The 13,645-nt window shown below is 41.9% G+C and overlaps 1 protein-coding gene across 1 annotated transcript in view; it reads right to left on the bottom strand.

Moving 5' to 3' along the window:
* The window catches only part of LOC115194080 (cadherin-23-like), a 752,381-nt gene that overhangs the window by 217,337 nt on the left and 521,399 nt on the right, over positions 1-13,645 (bottom strand). The window contains exons 22-27 of the mRNA XM_029753428.1: positions 11,356-11,545; positions 10,859-11,004; positions 10,217-10,436; positions 9,685-9,837; positions 8,348-8,461; positions 6,597-6,745 (exon numbers count right to left, since the gene is read on the bottom strand). Of these exons, the coding sequence (XP_029609288.1) occupies positions 6,597-6,745; positions 8,348-8,461; positions 9,685-9,837; positions 10,217-10,436; positions 10,859-11,004; positions 11,356-11,545 (972 nt within the window). The remainder of the gene's footprint in view (positions 1-6,596; positions 6,746-8,347; positions 8,462-9,684; positions 9,838-10,216; positions 10,437-10,858; positions 11,005-11,355; positions 11,546-13,645) is intronic.

The raw sequence follows: 13,645 nt of genomic DNA, 5'->3' as shown, positions 1-13,645 counted from the left end.
CATGTCATTGCTACATTGGATGGACATACTATAGAGCAAGTGAAAGTGTACAAATATTTGGGAGTGTGGGTGGATGACAAGCTGAGCTTCACTGTTCATGTGGAGAACTTGACAAGGAAGCTCAAGTTGAAAATAGGTTTTTATTACCTGCATAAGGCACATTTTTCTCTGGAAGCCAGGAAGGAGCTGGTACAATGTACATTACTGGTGGCTTTAGATTTTAGTGATGTTATATATATGCAGGCCTCAACCACTACCCTGAGAGCACTTGACAGCAACCACCCGAGCCACTGCCTGTTCACCCCGCTAACATCCAGAAGGCGAGGTCAGTACAGGTGCATCAAAGCTGGAACCGAGAGACTGAAAAACAGCTTCTATCTCAAGGCCATCAGACTGTTAAACAGCCATCACTAACATTGAGTGGCTGCTGCCAACATACTGACTCAACTCAAGCCACTTTAATAATGGGAAAATTGATGTAATCAATTTATCACTTGCCACTTTATTTACATTTTATATTTACATCATTTAGCAGACGCTCTTATCCAGAGCGACTTACAAATTGGTGCATTCACCTTATGATATCCAGTGGAACAACCACTTTACAATATATTTTTTTTGGGGGGTGGGGTTAGAAGGATTACTATATTCTATCCCAGGTATTCCAGGTATTCCATTATCTAATATATTATTTATATTAGATAATGTTTACATAACCTACATTATTCATCTCATATGTATATACTGTATAATATACCATCTACTGCATCTTGCCATCTTGATGTATTAGATGTATCACTAGCCACTTTAAACAATGCCACTTTATATAATGTTTTCATAACCTACATTACTCATCCCATATGTATATACTGTACTCTATGACATCCTGATGTAATGTATCACTAGCCGCCTTAAACAATGCCGCTTTATATGTTTTCATACCCTACAATACTCATCTCATATGTATCTACTGTACTCCATATCATCTATTACATCTTGCCTACGCCGTTCGGCCACCACTCATTTATATATTTTTATGTACATATTCGTATTCATTCCTTTACACTTGTGTGTACAAGGTAGTTGTTGTGGAATTGGTAGATTACTTGTTAGATATTACTGCATGGTCGGAACTAGAAGCACAAGCATTTTGCTACACTTGCATTAACACCTGCTAACCATGTGTATGTGACAAATAAATTTGATTTTGATTTGATTTGATTTAGTATATTGTGCGGCCCTCAGGTTCATTACCAATCAAAAATGTCTAACACAGCATTGTGATCTCTATTGGGCCATTGGCTGGTCGTCATTGACCTTGCACTGATTTATAAGGCCATATTGGGTAAAATGCCACTATCTCTGTTCTTTTTTTAATCAGATCAGTAAATAAATATCAATTACGGTCCCATTCTCATTTGCTTTTAACAGTACCAAGAATTAGAACAGATCATGGTAGAAATTGTTTTTGTTAGTTAGCTCTGTGGTCCTGGAATTCTCTCCTGAACATTTAAACAATTGATGGTCCAGTCACCTTGGTGGAGTTTAAACACTTGGGCAATGTAAATATCATAGAAGAGTGTAATTGTCTTTAGGACCGCTTTTTTTTTTATATGCAACTTGTGTTTCTTAAAAAAAAAAATGTTTACCTTTATTTAACTAGGCAAGTCTTTTTTTCAATGACGGCCTAGGAACAGTGGGTTCCTAGGCCGTCATATGTAATTGTTGTACTGTATGTGTGTCTATAGTTTTGTTCAATGTTGTGTAAGTTTTGTCTGAAAAGTAAACAGCGACTGTCGCAGCTTTTGAGAGTAATGATGGCTTGCAGTGATGACGCAAAAAATGTATGCATTCAGTTGTACAATTGACTAGGTATCCCCTTACCTTGTCCCTGTCCTTTTCTTATTTTTAAACTGCGAGAGAAGCGCTACACCTGGTGGAGAGAGGCTGTATGACACAGAATGAGTTGCTTTATGCATGCTGTACGTTTCTCCAATACTATCGGGCCATTACCATGTCAATCAACGCTTGAATAGAAACATAGTTCACCCCCGGATTTTGATGCCAACTCAGTCACTACAGTCCCATTAGTTTTCATTGCAGCCTCGCTTGAATGCTGCGGTTGAGCAAATTTGTACGAAATGGGGTTGGTCAACAGTATTCTATTCATCTTAGTTAGTTAAACAAAACTCATTTTAGCAGCAACATTTTCACGGAAATTAGCTTTGTTTACACAGTGGGAATGAAAAGAACATCATTTTGGCTGTAATGATCTCCAAAATTCAAAGCATTAGCTCATCCCACCTTTGCTATAGACACGGAAGCTAACAGCTAATCGAATCCCATTGTGACACAGGGGTGGACACATTTTGTCAAGTGGACACCATTTGGCATGAGGCCCTCAAATCCTCAAAACGTCATACCATTGAGAGCATCTTGACTGGCTGCATCACTACTTCATATGGCAAATGCACCGCCCTCGATCGTATGGCACTACAGAGGGTGGTGCGGACAGTTCAGTACATCACTGGGGTCGAACTCCCTGCCATTCAGGACCTCTATATCAGGCAGTGTGAAAGGAAGCCACCCAAGCCATAAACTGTTCTCTCTGCTTCCGCATGGTAAGCTGTACCGGTGCAACAAGTCTGACGCTAACAGACTCCTGAACAGCTTATATCCCCAAGCCATAAGACAAAAATGGTTAGACAGACTAGCTGCATTGACCTTTTCATTTTATTTTTGCACTGACTCTATGCACACTCACAGCACTCTACACGCTCACACTGACACTCCAACAGACACACACACACACACACACTTAATTTGCTCACAAACGCGTAACACGCACACACATTCCTACTGACTCTACACACACACGCACGCATACAATCATCATATATGCTGTTCTGTTTATCATATCCTAACAGTTAATAACCTTACCCCAATAGATTCTGTATCTACCTCTACCAATTCAGTATCCCTGCACACTGTAAATATGGTATTGGCACTGACACTGGAACTGACCCTGTATATAGCTTACTTACTTTCTCGTGTTCTTATTATTTCAATTTTTCGTGTGTAATATTTTTACTAGTGATATTGATTACTGCATTGTTGGGAAAGAGCCTGCAAGAAAGGCATTTCACTGTACTTGTGCACGTGACAATAAAACTTGAAACTACCCTCAGAGCCCCATGACACTCTGCTGACGATTATGATGGATCTAGGGCTGTCCCTACTCTTGGCTGGCTGTGCTATATTCCTGGCATTGTGTCGTGGGTCGCCCAGACAGAGGAGGACTCAGATGGAGGCTGTGGTTCAGGCCCTGGTCCGTGGGCCTCCTCGGAGCCCCAGCTCAAGCTGTGGAAGAGACTGGGCTCTTGCGGTGGTCGTTCACCTCCTCTTTCAGACGACCGCCCCAACGCAGGCCAGACCGCAGCAACCACTACTTTACAACCAGACCGCAACCTGACCACAGCAGCTCACCGACACCCCACCTTACCATGCCCTGCCTGTTTGACTACATTACAGAGATATGACGACGCTCTGACCATGGGATGAATGCAGGCCCGGTCATGGAGGTGACTGCTCTAACCATAACTTGACCACAGCATTCAGACTTGACCACAGTCCTGCCTGTCCATGGATGTACTTCTAACTTAACAATGACAGATCCTTACTTCAAGATAACCTTTACTTTACCAGTCCATGTCGTTATTTGGAACATTATTCACCGTGACCCTATCTGTTGATTGGTCATGTTGTAACAGACCAGAGAAGCAGGTGCAAGCCTAAGGTTCTGCCAAAAGGGATACCAGCCTCTGTGGTTGATGTGAATTGTTTTGTACATTTTGATTGTTGTATTAGAACATTTTGTGGTATTGTTTTGTTATGTAAAATGTTGGGTTGTTTTAGAAAATAATCATGTTTTCTCATTTTGTGTGTGTATTTGATTATTTGTTATTTAAATATTTATGTTCTGTGTATTTGAGTATTTTCAAATAATGTGACGCAAATCAACTACTTCTATTGGAAGTATTTGTATATTCAGATAAATTCCTATAAACAGCCTACTATTTTAAAGTAATTTCAAATACTTGGGTTGAATGAATTAGAATGTATGTGTGTGTGTGTGTGTGGTGGAAAAAGTACCCAATTGTCATACTTGAGTAAAGGTAAAGATACCTTCATAGAAAACAACTGAAGTAAAAGTGAAAGTCACCCAGTAAAATACTACTTCGGGTGGCAGGTAGCTTAGTGGGCCAGTAACTGAAAGGTTGCTAGATCAAATCGCTGATCTGACAAGGTAAAAATCTGTCATTCTGCCCTTGAACAAGGCAGTTAACCCACTGTTCCCTGGTAGGCCATCATTGTAAATAAGAATTTGTTCTTAACTGACGTGCCTATTTAAATAAAGGTCAAATTAAAAAATAATTTGGTTTTAAGTCAAAAGTAAATGTAATTGCAAAACTATACTTAAGTACCAAAGTAAAAGTATAAATCATTTCAAATTCCTTATATTAAGCAAACCAGATGGTACCATTTTATTTATGGATAGCCAGGGGCACACTTTACAAATGATGCATGTGTGTTTAGTGAGTCCACCAGATCAGAGGCAGTTGAGATGTTCTCTTGATAAGTGCATGAATTGGACCATTTTGCTGTCCTGCTAAGCATGTAACGAGTACTTTTGGGTGTATGGAGTAAAAAGTACATCATTTTCATTAGGATGTAGTGAAGTAAAAGTTGTAAAACATATAAATAGTAAAGTACAGATACCTCACATAACAAGCTAAGTCGTACTTTAAAGTATTTGTACTTAAATACTTTACACCACTGTGTGTGTGTGTGTGTGTGTGTGTGTGTGTGTGTGTGTGTGTGTGTGTGTGTGTGTGTGTGTGTGTGTGTGTGTGTGTGCATAATGGGTATAGAAAGTCACCACCCCTTTCAAAATGTTTAACTTTTGTTGCCTTTCAGCCTGAAATGAAAACACTTAAATCAGACTTTTTCCCAGCTTTATTTATACACAGTTACCCACAATATCGAAGTGAGAAAAAAATCTAAAGAACTTTCATTACAATTAAAACAGTAAAATACCCTATTTGGACAAGTGAACACCCCCTGAGTTATTAAGAAAATGTTGCTTGAATTACAGTCATTACACTCTTTGAACATGTCTCTACTAACCTTGCACACCTAGACTGCAATATTTGCCCATTCTTCCTTGCAGAAGTGTTCAAGCTCAGTCAAATTGCATAGTGACTGCACAAGGACTGGGCTCTGACTAGGCCACTCAAGGACATTCACCTTCTTGTACTTCAGCCACTGTACGGTTGCTTTGACGGTGTGCTTTGGGTCATTGTCATGTTGAAACATGAACCATCTTCCCATTTTCAACATCCTGGCAGAGGGCTGCAGGTTCTCCTCAAAAATCTGTTGGTATTTTGCACTGTCCATTTTCCCTTCTATCCTGACAAGTGCTCCTGTCCCTGCTGAAGAGAAACACCCCCACAACAGGATGCTGCCACCACCATGCTTTACTGTAGACATGGTGTTCTTTGGGTGGAAAGATGTATCGTTTTGCATTCAGGCCAAAAAGTTTAGTTTTGGTCTCATCTAACCACAGCACATTTTGCCACTTGGCCTTGGAATCTACAAGGTAATTTTTGGCAAAGCTCAAATGAGACCCGATGTGGATTTTTTTGAGGAGTGTTTTTTTTCTTGCCACCCTCCCATAGAGGCCAGATTTGTGGAGCGCTTGTGATATTGTGGTCACATGCACTAGTCTTTACCATAAAGGCCTGAAGCTTCTTCAAAGTCACCATTGGCTTCTTGGTAGCCTCTCTGATCAGTCTCCTCCTTGCCCGGTCATTTAGTTTGGAGGGACGGCCTGATCTATGCAGGGTCTGGGTGGTGCCATACACCTTCCACTTCTTAAAAAATATGTTTATATCCATCCCCTGACCTGTGCCTTTCCACAACTTTTGAAAGTACCTTCCCACCCATAATGGATTCTTTGCTTTGAATTGCACTACTAAGCAGTGGAGTCCTCCATGAACAGCTGCCAATTTCTGAACTAATCAAAGTCACTACAATTGATCACAGATGGAAACCAATTAGCTTGATTTGTGATCTGGAAGGTGGTTGGTTATACTTCATCCAGTTTGCAATTGCAATTCTAAGGGGGGGTTCACTTATCCAAATAGGGTATTTTACTGTGTTACTTGTCATTTTTTTTCACTTGAATACTGTTTGTTAGTGTGTGTAAATAAAGTCACATTTTATGTGTTTTCATTTCAGGCTGTAAAGCAACAAAAGGTGAACATTTTGAAAGGGGGTGGTGACTTTCTATACCCACTCTATGTGCATACCTGTGTGTGTGTGTGTGTGTGTGTGTGTGCACGTACATGGACATTTTTGTATAGGTTTATACATTTAAAAATGTTTACATTACAAATTTCAGAAGCCTTTTTAAACTTCAAATCAAATTGCATTGCAGGAAAGTTCTGATGCAACAGGGTGATCAAATTAAGATCATGCATCTATCTGTGTGTGTATGTGTGTGTGTGTGTGTGTGTTTCAGCCTGCCTGGGTACCTGCAGGATGCTGGTCCCTATTGGGACATTCTCTAGTATGCTGGTCTCGTAGCTGTTCTGGAGGAAGATGGGTCTGTTGTCGTTCACATCCAGTACTTTTACAAACACTGTGGCTGTGCCTGTCCTCCTGCTGCCTGATGGACCATTGTCTGAGGGATACACACATTCACACATTACAACACTGTGTGTATGTGTCTGTCAGTTTCTGAGAAACTGGGCCAGTGAACATAGTTTTATGTTTTTTTTATGACACAACTACATGTTTATATTACATTTCAATAATTACACTCAGTGCATTCGTTGGTTGCATTTCAACTAAAGTAAGTCAAGATCTTTGCAAATAAAACCAACTGTATAATCTAATCATTAAAATCATACAATAGAAACCAATCCTTTCAATCCCTTCTCTCTTCTTCTCTCCCCCTCTTCTTCTCTCCCCCCTCTCTCTCTTCCCCTCTCCATGCCTAAATTAGTATATAAAACATTAAGAACACCTGCTATTTCTATGACATAGACTGACCATGTGTATGCTATGGTCCCTTATTGATATCACGTGTTAAATCCATTTCAATCAGCGTAGATGAAGTGGATGAGATAGGTTAAAGAAGGATTTTCAAGCCTTGAGGGTGAATGGGCAAGGCAAAATATTTAAGTGCCTTTGAACTGGGTATGGTAGTAGGTACCAGGCACACCGGTTTGTGTCAAGAATTGCAACAGCTCAACAGTTTCCTGTGTGTATCAATAATTGCCCACCACCCAGATGACATCCAGCCAACTTGACACAACTGTGGGAAGCATTGGAGTCAATATTAGGAAGGTGTTTCTAATGTTTCGTATACTCAGTGTATACACACAGTGAGCTGTCTGAACAGCCCTATCAGCACACACAGAGACACCCCAGAACAACTCAGATGTACTTAAAAGTTTCAAGAAAAACAACAACAGGAAATCTCAAACCTTGTTTGCATCCCAAATGGCAGCCTATTCCTTACAAAGTTCACATCATTGAACCAGAGCCCTATGGGCCCTGGTGAAAAGTAGCGCAGTACATTGGGAATAGTGTTGCATTTGGGATGCAGACCTTATTGTTCTCTCTTTGATAAGATGATGAAAAGAAACTGAGACCATAGCAACACACTTTACATCACTGAAGACTTGCACACATCCCTTCTCACTTTGTGACGACTTCCTCCGAAGTCGGTCCCTCTCCTTGTTCGGGCGACGTTCGGCGGTTGACGTCACCGGTCTTCTAGCCATCGCCGATCCAACTTTCATTTTCCATTTGTTTTGTCTTGTCTTCCCACACACCTGGTTTCAATTCCATCAATTACATGTTGTGTATCTAACCCTCTGTTCCCCCCATGTCCTTGTCCGGTATTGTTTATTGTAAGTGCTTGTGCACGTTATGTCTGGTGTGCCTTGGGTTTTGTACCCATTTATTGATTGTTCTGTTTTCCAGTGGTTTTTATTATTAAACTGCGCCGTTGGAAACACAGTTTTTGCTCTCCTGCGTCTGACTTCTCTGCCGCCAGTACGCACCCCTTACACACTTCTCAATCTCACAGATGTATAAAAGGATTGTAGCTTTGAACCAAGTTATTTGAAGTTTGAAATCGTACAGAACATGTACACTGAAACAAGCCCAAAATTTAACAAATACAATTGGTCTAAATACACAGAGTAAAAAGAAAGATGAAGAAGAATAGTATTGGGCTAGGACTAAAAAATAATTTTATAGGGCTAGGACTCACCGATAGCCTCTATGACCAGTGTGTATGCAGCCAGTGTTTCTCTGTCCAGGGCAACCACAGTCCGGACCACACCATTTCTGAAGCCAACACTGAATTTACCATCCTGGTTACCACCTGCAGAACACAACACACAGATGGTGGAACATTACATGTAAATCTCGGGCTATTCGCTTATACACACGAATGAACGCACGTCTGCATGCACACACACACTACACTCTTAGAAAAAAAGTAAAATAATACAGGGTTCTTCGGTTTGTCCCAATAGGGGAACCCTTTTTGGTGCTGGATAGAATCCTTTGTAGAGGTTTCTATCTAGAACCCTCTACACATGGTTCTTCAAAGAACCCACTGTATATAGTTCTACCTAGACCCGTCTATGAAGGGTTCTATCAATAACCATTTTATAATCTAAAGGTTCTTCCTAGAACCCTCTATGAACAGTTCCACCAGCCTTAGTAGCCTTTAAAATTGTATGTTTTATGACAATACATTACATACATGAGACCTTTCTTTGAGGGCCTAGTTATATGGTAACACTGGTGTGTTACACTGGTTTACAGGCCACATCAGGCCTGCAAGTCACATTAAGCTGGCTTGCAAAGTGATGTGTATCCAACAAGTAGAATTGTTAATCACCCGCAACCTGCATTCAGAATGACTATTCGGTTAGGGAAGATTGAATACCGAGACTACCTCCATCATCTCAACAGGAACAACCATCTCAGTAACCGGTGCAATAAATCCAATTACTAACAGATTGGAGTAGTTTAGAAAATGGTATGTTATTTATCTTTGTGTAGCATAAAATGTATCAACCAATCAATGCAAAAACAACAGATATAACACTTCTCAAAATATCACTGCATTATAGCATGCTGGGAAATATTATATATGGTTATTTGTAAAACCCTTCTTGCCTTCCAAAGAATTCTTCTTTCCTTCCAAAGAACCATCAAATAACCCTTTCTTCCAAAAACTATTCTTGGGATGTAAAAGGTTATAAGATAGAACCCTTTGACTTACAAAGAACCCTTCTGATTAAAACAGTTCTTAGTAGAACCATATCCCTCCGCAAAGAACCCCTTGGCAACCCTTTTTTCTAAGAGAGGTGTATTATGTGAATTTCCTACTCCTTGTGTATGTGTGTACACTACATACACAAGGAGTAGGAAATTCACATAATACACCTCAACGTCTTGCCCAACCACTCTAGAAACACACACGTGTTGCCCAACCACTCACACACCACACACACACACACACACACACACACACACACACACACACACACTCGCAGATGCACACATTTGTGGCTGCCATGGCTTTAGTCTGACCTGTGATGAAGTAGCTGAGCTCAGCGTTGAGGCCGGCGTCGTTGTCAAAGCAGTTGAGGTGAGCCACCACATGGTCCCTGGGGACGCTCTCCTGCAGGGACACATTGTACACTTTGGGGAAGAACGTGGGGGTCTCGTCGTTGGCATCTAGGACTGAGGGACATAGAGAGACAAGACAGCCATACAGACAGACAGAAAGACAGACAAAGAGACTGAGTTTTCATGTTTTCATATTCATGAATCATGCTCAGTAGGTGTACAAGACAAGCAACACATTTAATAGATTCTCATTAGTCTCTCAGCGCTTCTAAAAGATCTGCTTCAGACCAGAAGGTTATACTCTGCAAATCTCTGTGAGACTTGAATCTGTCTTTACATGGTGTAAAGTTTCATAGCGTCTGAAATTAGGTATGGTGTTCTAGGATCAGGTCCTCACTATCTTAGTTATTATGTTCTGAAAGGTAAAACTGATCCTAGATCAGCAGTTCTACTCTGAGATGCTTTATGAATATGGGCCCTGACTATTGCATACCTGTGATGGTGAGGGTGCTGGTGGAGGTGCGCGGGTTCTGCCCTTGGTCGTATCCCACAATCCTCAGGTGGTACAGGCCAATCTGCTCACGGTCCAGCGTTGCTGTGGAGTACAGCACGCCCGTGGTGCTGTTGAGATAGAAGTCAAGGCGTGGCATGCCCACCTGTAGCGCCATGGTAACCATACCATTCTCCTCCTCATCAGGGTCATCCACCTGGATCTGAGGGAGGAGAGGAGAGAGGGATTGAGGGAAAGGAATGGAGAGGGAGAGAAAGAGACAGGATGAAGGGAGAGGACAGGGAGGGAGAGGAGAGGAGAGGAGGAGAGAAAGAGGAGAGGAAGGGAGGAGAGGAGAGGAAAGGGGAGGTGGTAGGGTGAGAGGGGAGAAGAATAAGAGGAGGTGTATGGATAGGAAACAGAGGGGAGATAGAGGGAGAGAGAGATGGAAGTGGTGTGGTGAGCAGAAGTGAGAGGAGGACATGACAGACAGATACAGAAATAAAGGAAATCTTCAATTAGCCTTCACACACACACGCTGTCATGATATCTGATTAATCCACCACACTGGCATGTATTGATGACATATCATGGAATGAGGCCCGTCAGACTAAATCTGAGGATATCTTGTAATGGTGTGCTAACCTTGAACACAGAGGATCCACTAGGCAGGCCTTCTGGCACCTCGGCCACAAAGGGCAGGTTAAGGAAGGTGGGGTCGTTGTCATTCAGGTCCAGCAGGTTGATGTACACCGTGGTGCTGAATGAGGAACGCAGTGGAGGTCTGCCAACTGGAGGAGGCGCCAGAGGAACAAACACAGCATTTACAAGAGCACAAAACACCAATAAAACTTTCACCATCAATATTAAAGTAGCAGGAACATTTTGTTAAAAGAGTGTTATTGCTGAGACTCACATAAACTGCCACTGTAATTTAGATACTGATGCTATAGGCTGACAGATTTACACACTCTTTAGCCCCAGACAGACACACATACACACAAATACATGAATAGACAGACCTGCGTCTCAGTCACAGCTAGCCAGCCAAACACAGACAAATAGACATGTAGACCGGCCGACTGATCGACCAACCGATTGACCAACAAACAGACAGAGTTCTGGCCTAGGTTGGGACTCACTGTCAACAGCAGACACGATGATGGTCCTCATGAGCAGTGTGTCTTTGGGGTTGGAGCTCTCTCTGTCCAGCACAACCCCGCTGGTCCTGATCTTCCCTGTGCTGCTGTTGATGGTGTAGAAGGGGTTCTCTGGGCTGATGCTGTACACCACTGTCCCATTGTCCCCATCATCTGGGTCTATCGCTAGCACCTGGGGGGATTTATGAGGGGGGTGAGGGAAGGGGAAGTGGGGAGAGGAGGGAGTGGAGGACAGGTGGGGGTTGGGGGGAGAGGAGAGGAGAGGAAGGAAGGAGGAGATTTAGATGCACTATTGTAAAGTGGTTGTTCCACTGGATATCTTAAGGTGAATGCACCAATTTGTAAGTCGCTCTGGATAAGAGCGTCTGCTAAATGACTTAAATGTAAATGTAAATGTAATGAGTGAGAATAGATAGGAAGAGAGAAGAGAGGATAAGAAATAAGGAGCTAGGGGAGAGAGGAGGAATGAGTCTTAGGGGGCTTTCACACCAAAATGGTTTGGTACGGTTTTTCTGAACTCTGGTGCATTTTCCCCCTTATTTCGGTTCGTTTGGACTGATGTGAACAATATATCCACACTCAGGAGCACACTAAACAAAGCACCGTGGTTCGCCCAAAAACGATGGTCTCACCGTGGTGCGGTTCGCTGCCGGAGAGAACACAGTACAGACCAAACACAGGGTTGAAAATTATTATTGATTGTTTGACTGTAAGCGTGTGATGAAATGTACGCAGCATCATAACTTGAGATCTCTGAAACATTCTGTGAGTAGCAGCACATTGATGAGTGCATTCGATGCAGATTAGGGAAAAGGCAGAGGTGTATGTTTCATGATTAACTACTCATGGTGTGATTGTGGTAACGTATAAGAACTCAAGTCCTTTTGTTCACCCAACTTAGAATAACTCAATCACATACCTCCCGAGATAATTATCTTTGGTCATTGTCACAGCAGTGTATATCCCCCCTCAAGCAGCGACGTAGCCACGGGTACCCCTGGGTAGGCCCCCAGTTTGATCTCAGGCCTAGCCCAAAAAAGTTATTATTATTTGTATTTATTTTATTACATTTTTAAAAGAAATGCATGTGAGATGTATTTTCTATGGGTCATTTTAATATAATGTAACAAAGAAATAGTCCGTGACAATCAAGTTGGCTTCTGACTATTGGTTACATTTAAAAAATATATATAATGCGGTGGTTTACCTGAACAACCTGGCAATGTCACGTGGATAAACATTGTAGCGCATAAGCTAGCAAGCTCTACCACGCTAGCTTACTCGAATTGACTCACCAGCTAAGGTAATTTAGAAGTTCTAGCACTGGCAAACCAAATTTCGATCACTAGGAGGGAGGAGATGCCAAATCTATAGCCCGTGCTGTTGTGGCTTTCCTCGAGAAGGGACTGACAATGCCTCTGTTATGACAGGGATTAACCTGTTATGGATAGGGGGCAGTATTTTCACGGCCGGATAAAAAACGTACCCGATTTAATCTGATTATTACTCCTGCCCAGAAACTAGAATATGCATATAATTATTAGCTTTGGATTGAAAACACTCCAAAGTTTCTAAAACTGTATGAATGGTGTCTGTGAGTATAACAGAACTCATTTGGCAGGCCAAAACCTGAGAAGATTCCTTACAGGAAGTGCCCTCTCTGACCATTTCTTGGCCTTCTACACTCTCTTTATTGAAAACTGAGGATCTCTGCTGTAACTTGACACTTCCTACGGGTCCCATAGGCTCTCAGAAGGCGGCAAAACGGTGAATGATGCCTTTGAAGCCCCTGGCTGAAAAACAGTAGCGCATTTGGATAGTGGTCGATCTGAGAACAATGAGACTGGAGGCGCGTGCACGAGCCGACACCATGTTTTTATTTTCAGTCTTTGAACGAAAACAACAACTCCCGGTCGGAATATTATCGCTTTTTTTACGAGAAAAATCGCATAAAAATTGATTTTAAACAGCGTTTGACATGCTTCGAAGTACGGTAATGGAATATTTTTAATATTTTGTCACGAAACGCGTCGGGCGCGTAACCCTTCGTCACCCTTCGGATAGTGTCTTGAACGCACAACAAAATGCCGCTATTTGGATATAACTATGGATTATTTGGAACCAAACCAACATTTGTTATTGAAGTAGAAGTCCCGGGAGTGCATTCTGACGAAGAACAGCAAAGGTAATCCAATTTTTATTATAGTAAATTGGAGTTTGGTGAGTACCAAAATAGCTAGCCATGATGGCCAGGCTATCTACTCAGAATATT

The sequence above is a fragment of the Salmo trutta genome, chromosome 5 (genome assembly GCF_901001165.1).
Source record: "Salmo trutta chromosome 5, fSalTru1.1, whole genome shotgun sequence".
In the NCBI taxonomy this organism is placed as follows: Eukaryota; Metazoa; Chordata; class Actinopteri; order Salmoniformes; family Salmonidae; genus Salmo; species Salmo trutta.
This window is presented reverse-complemented; position numbering and strand designations above follow the sequence as displayed.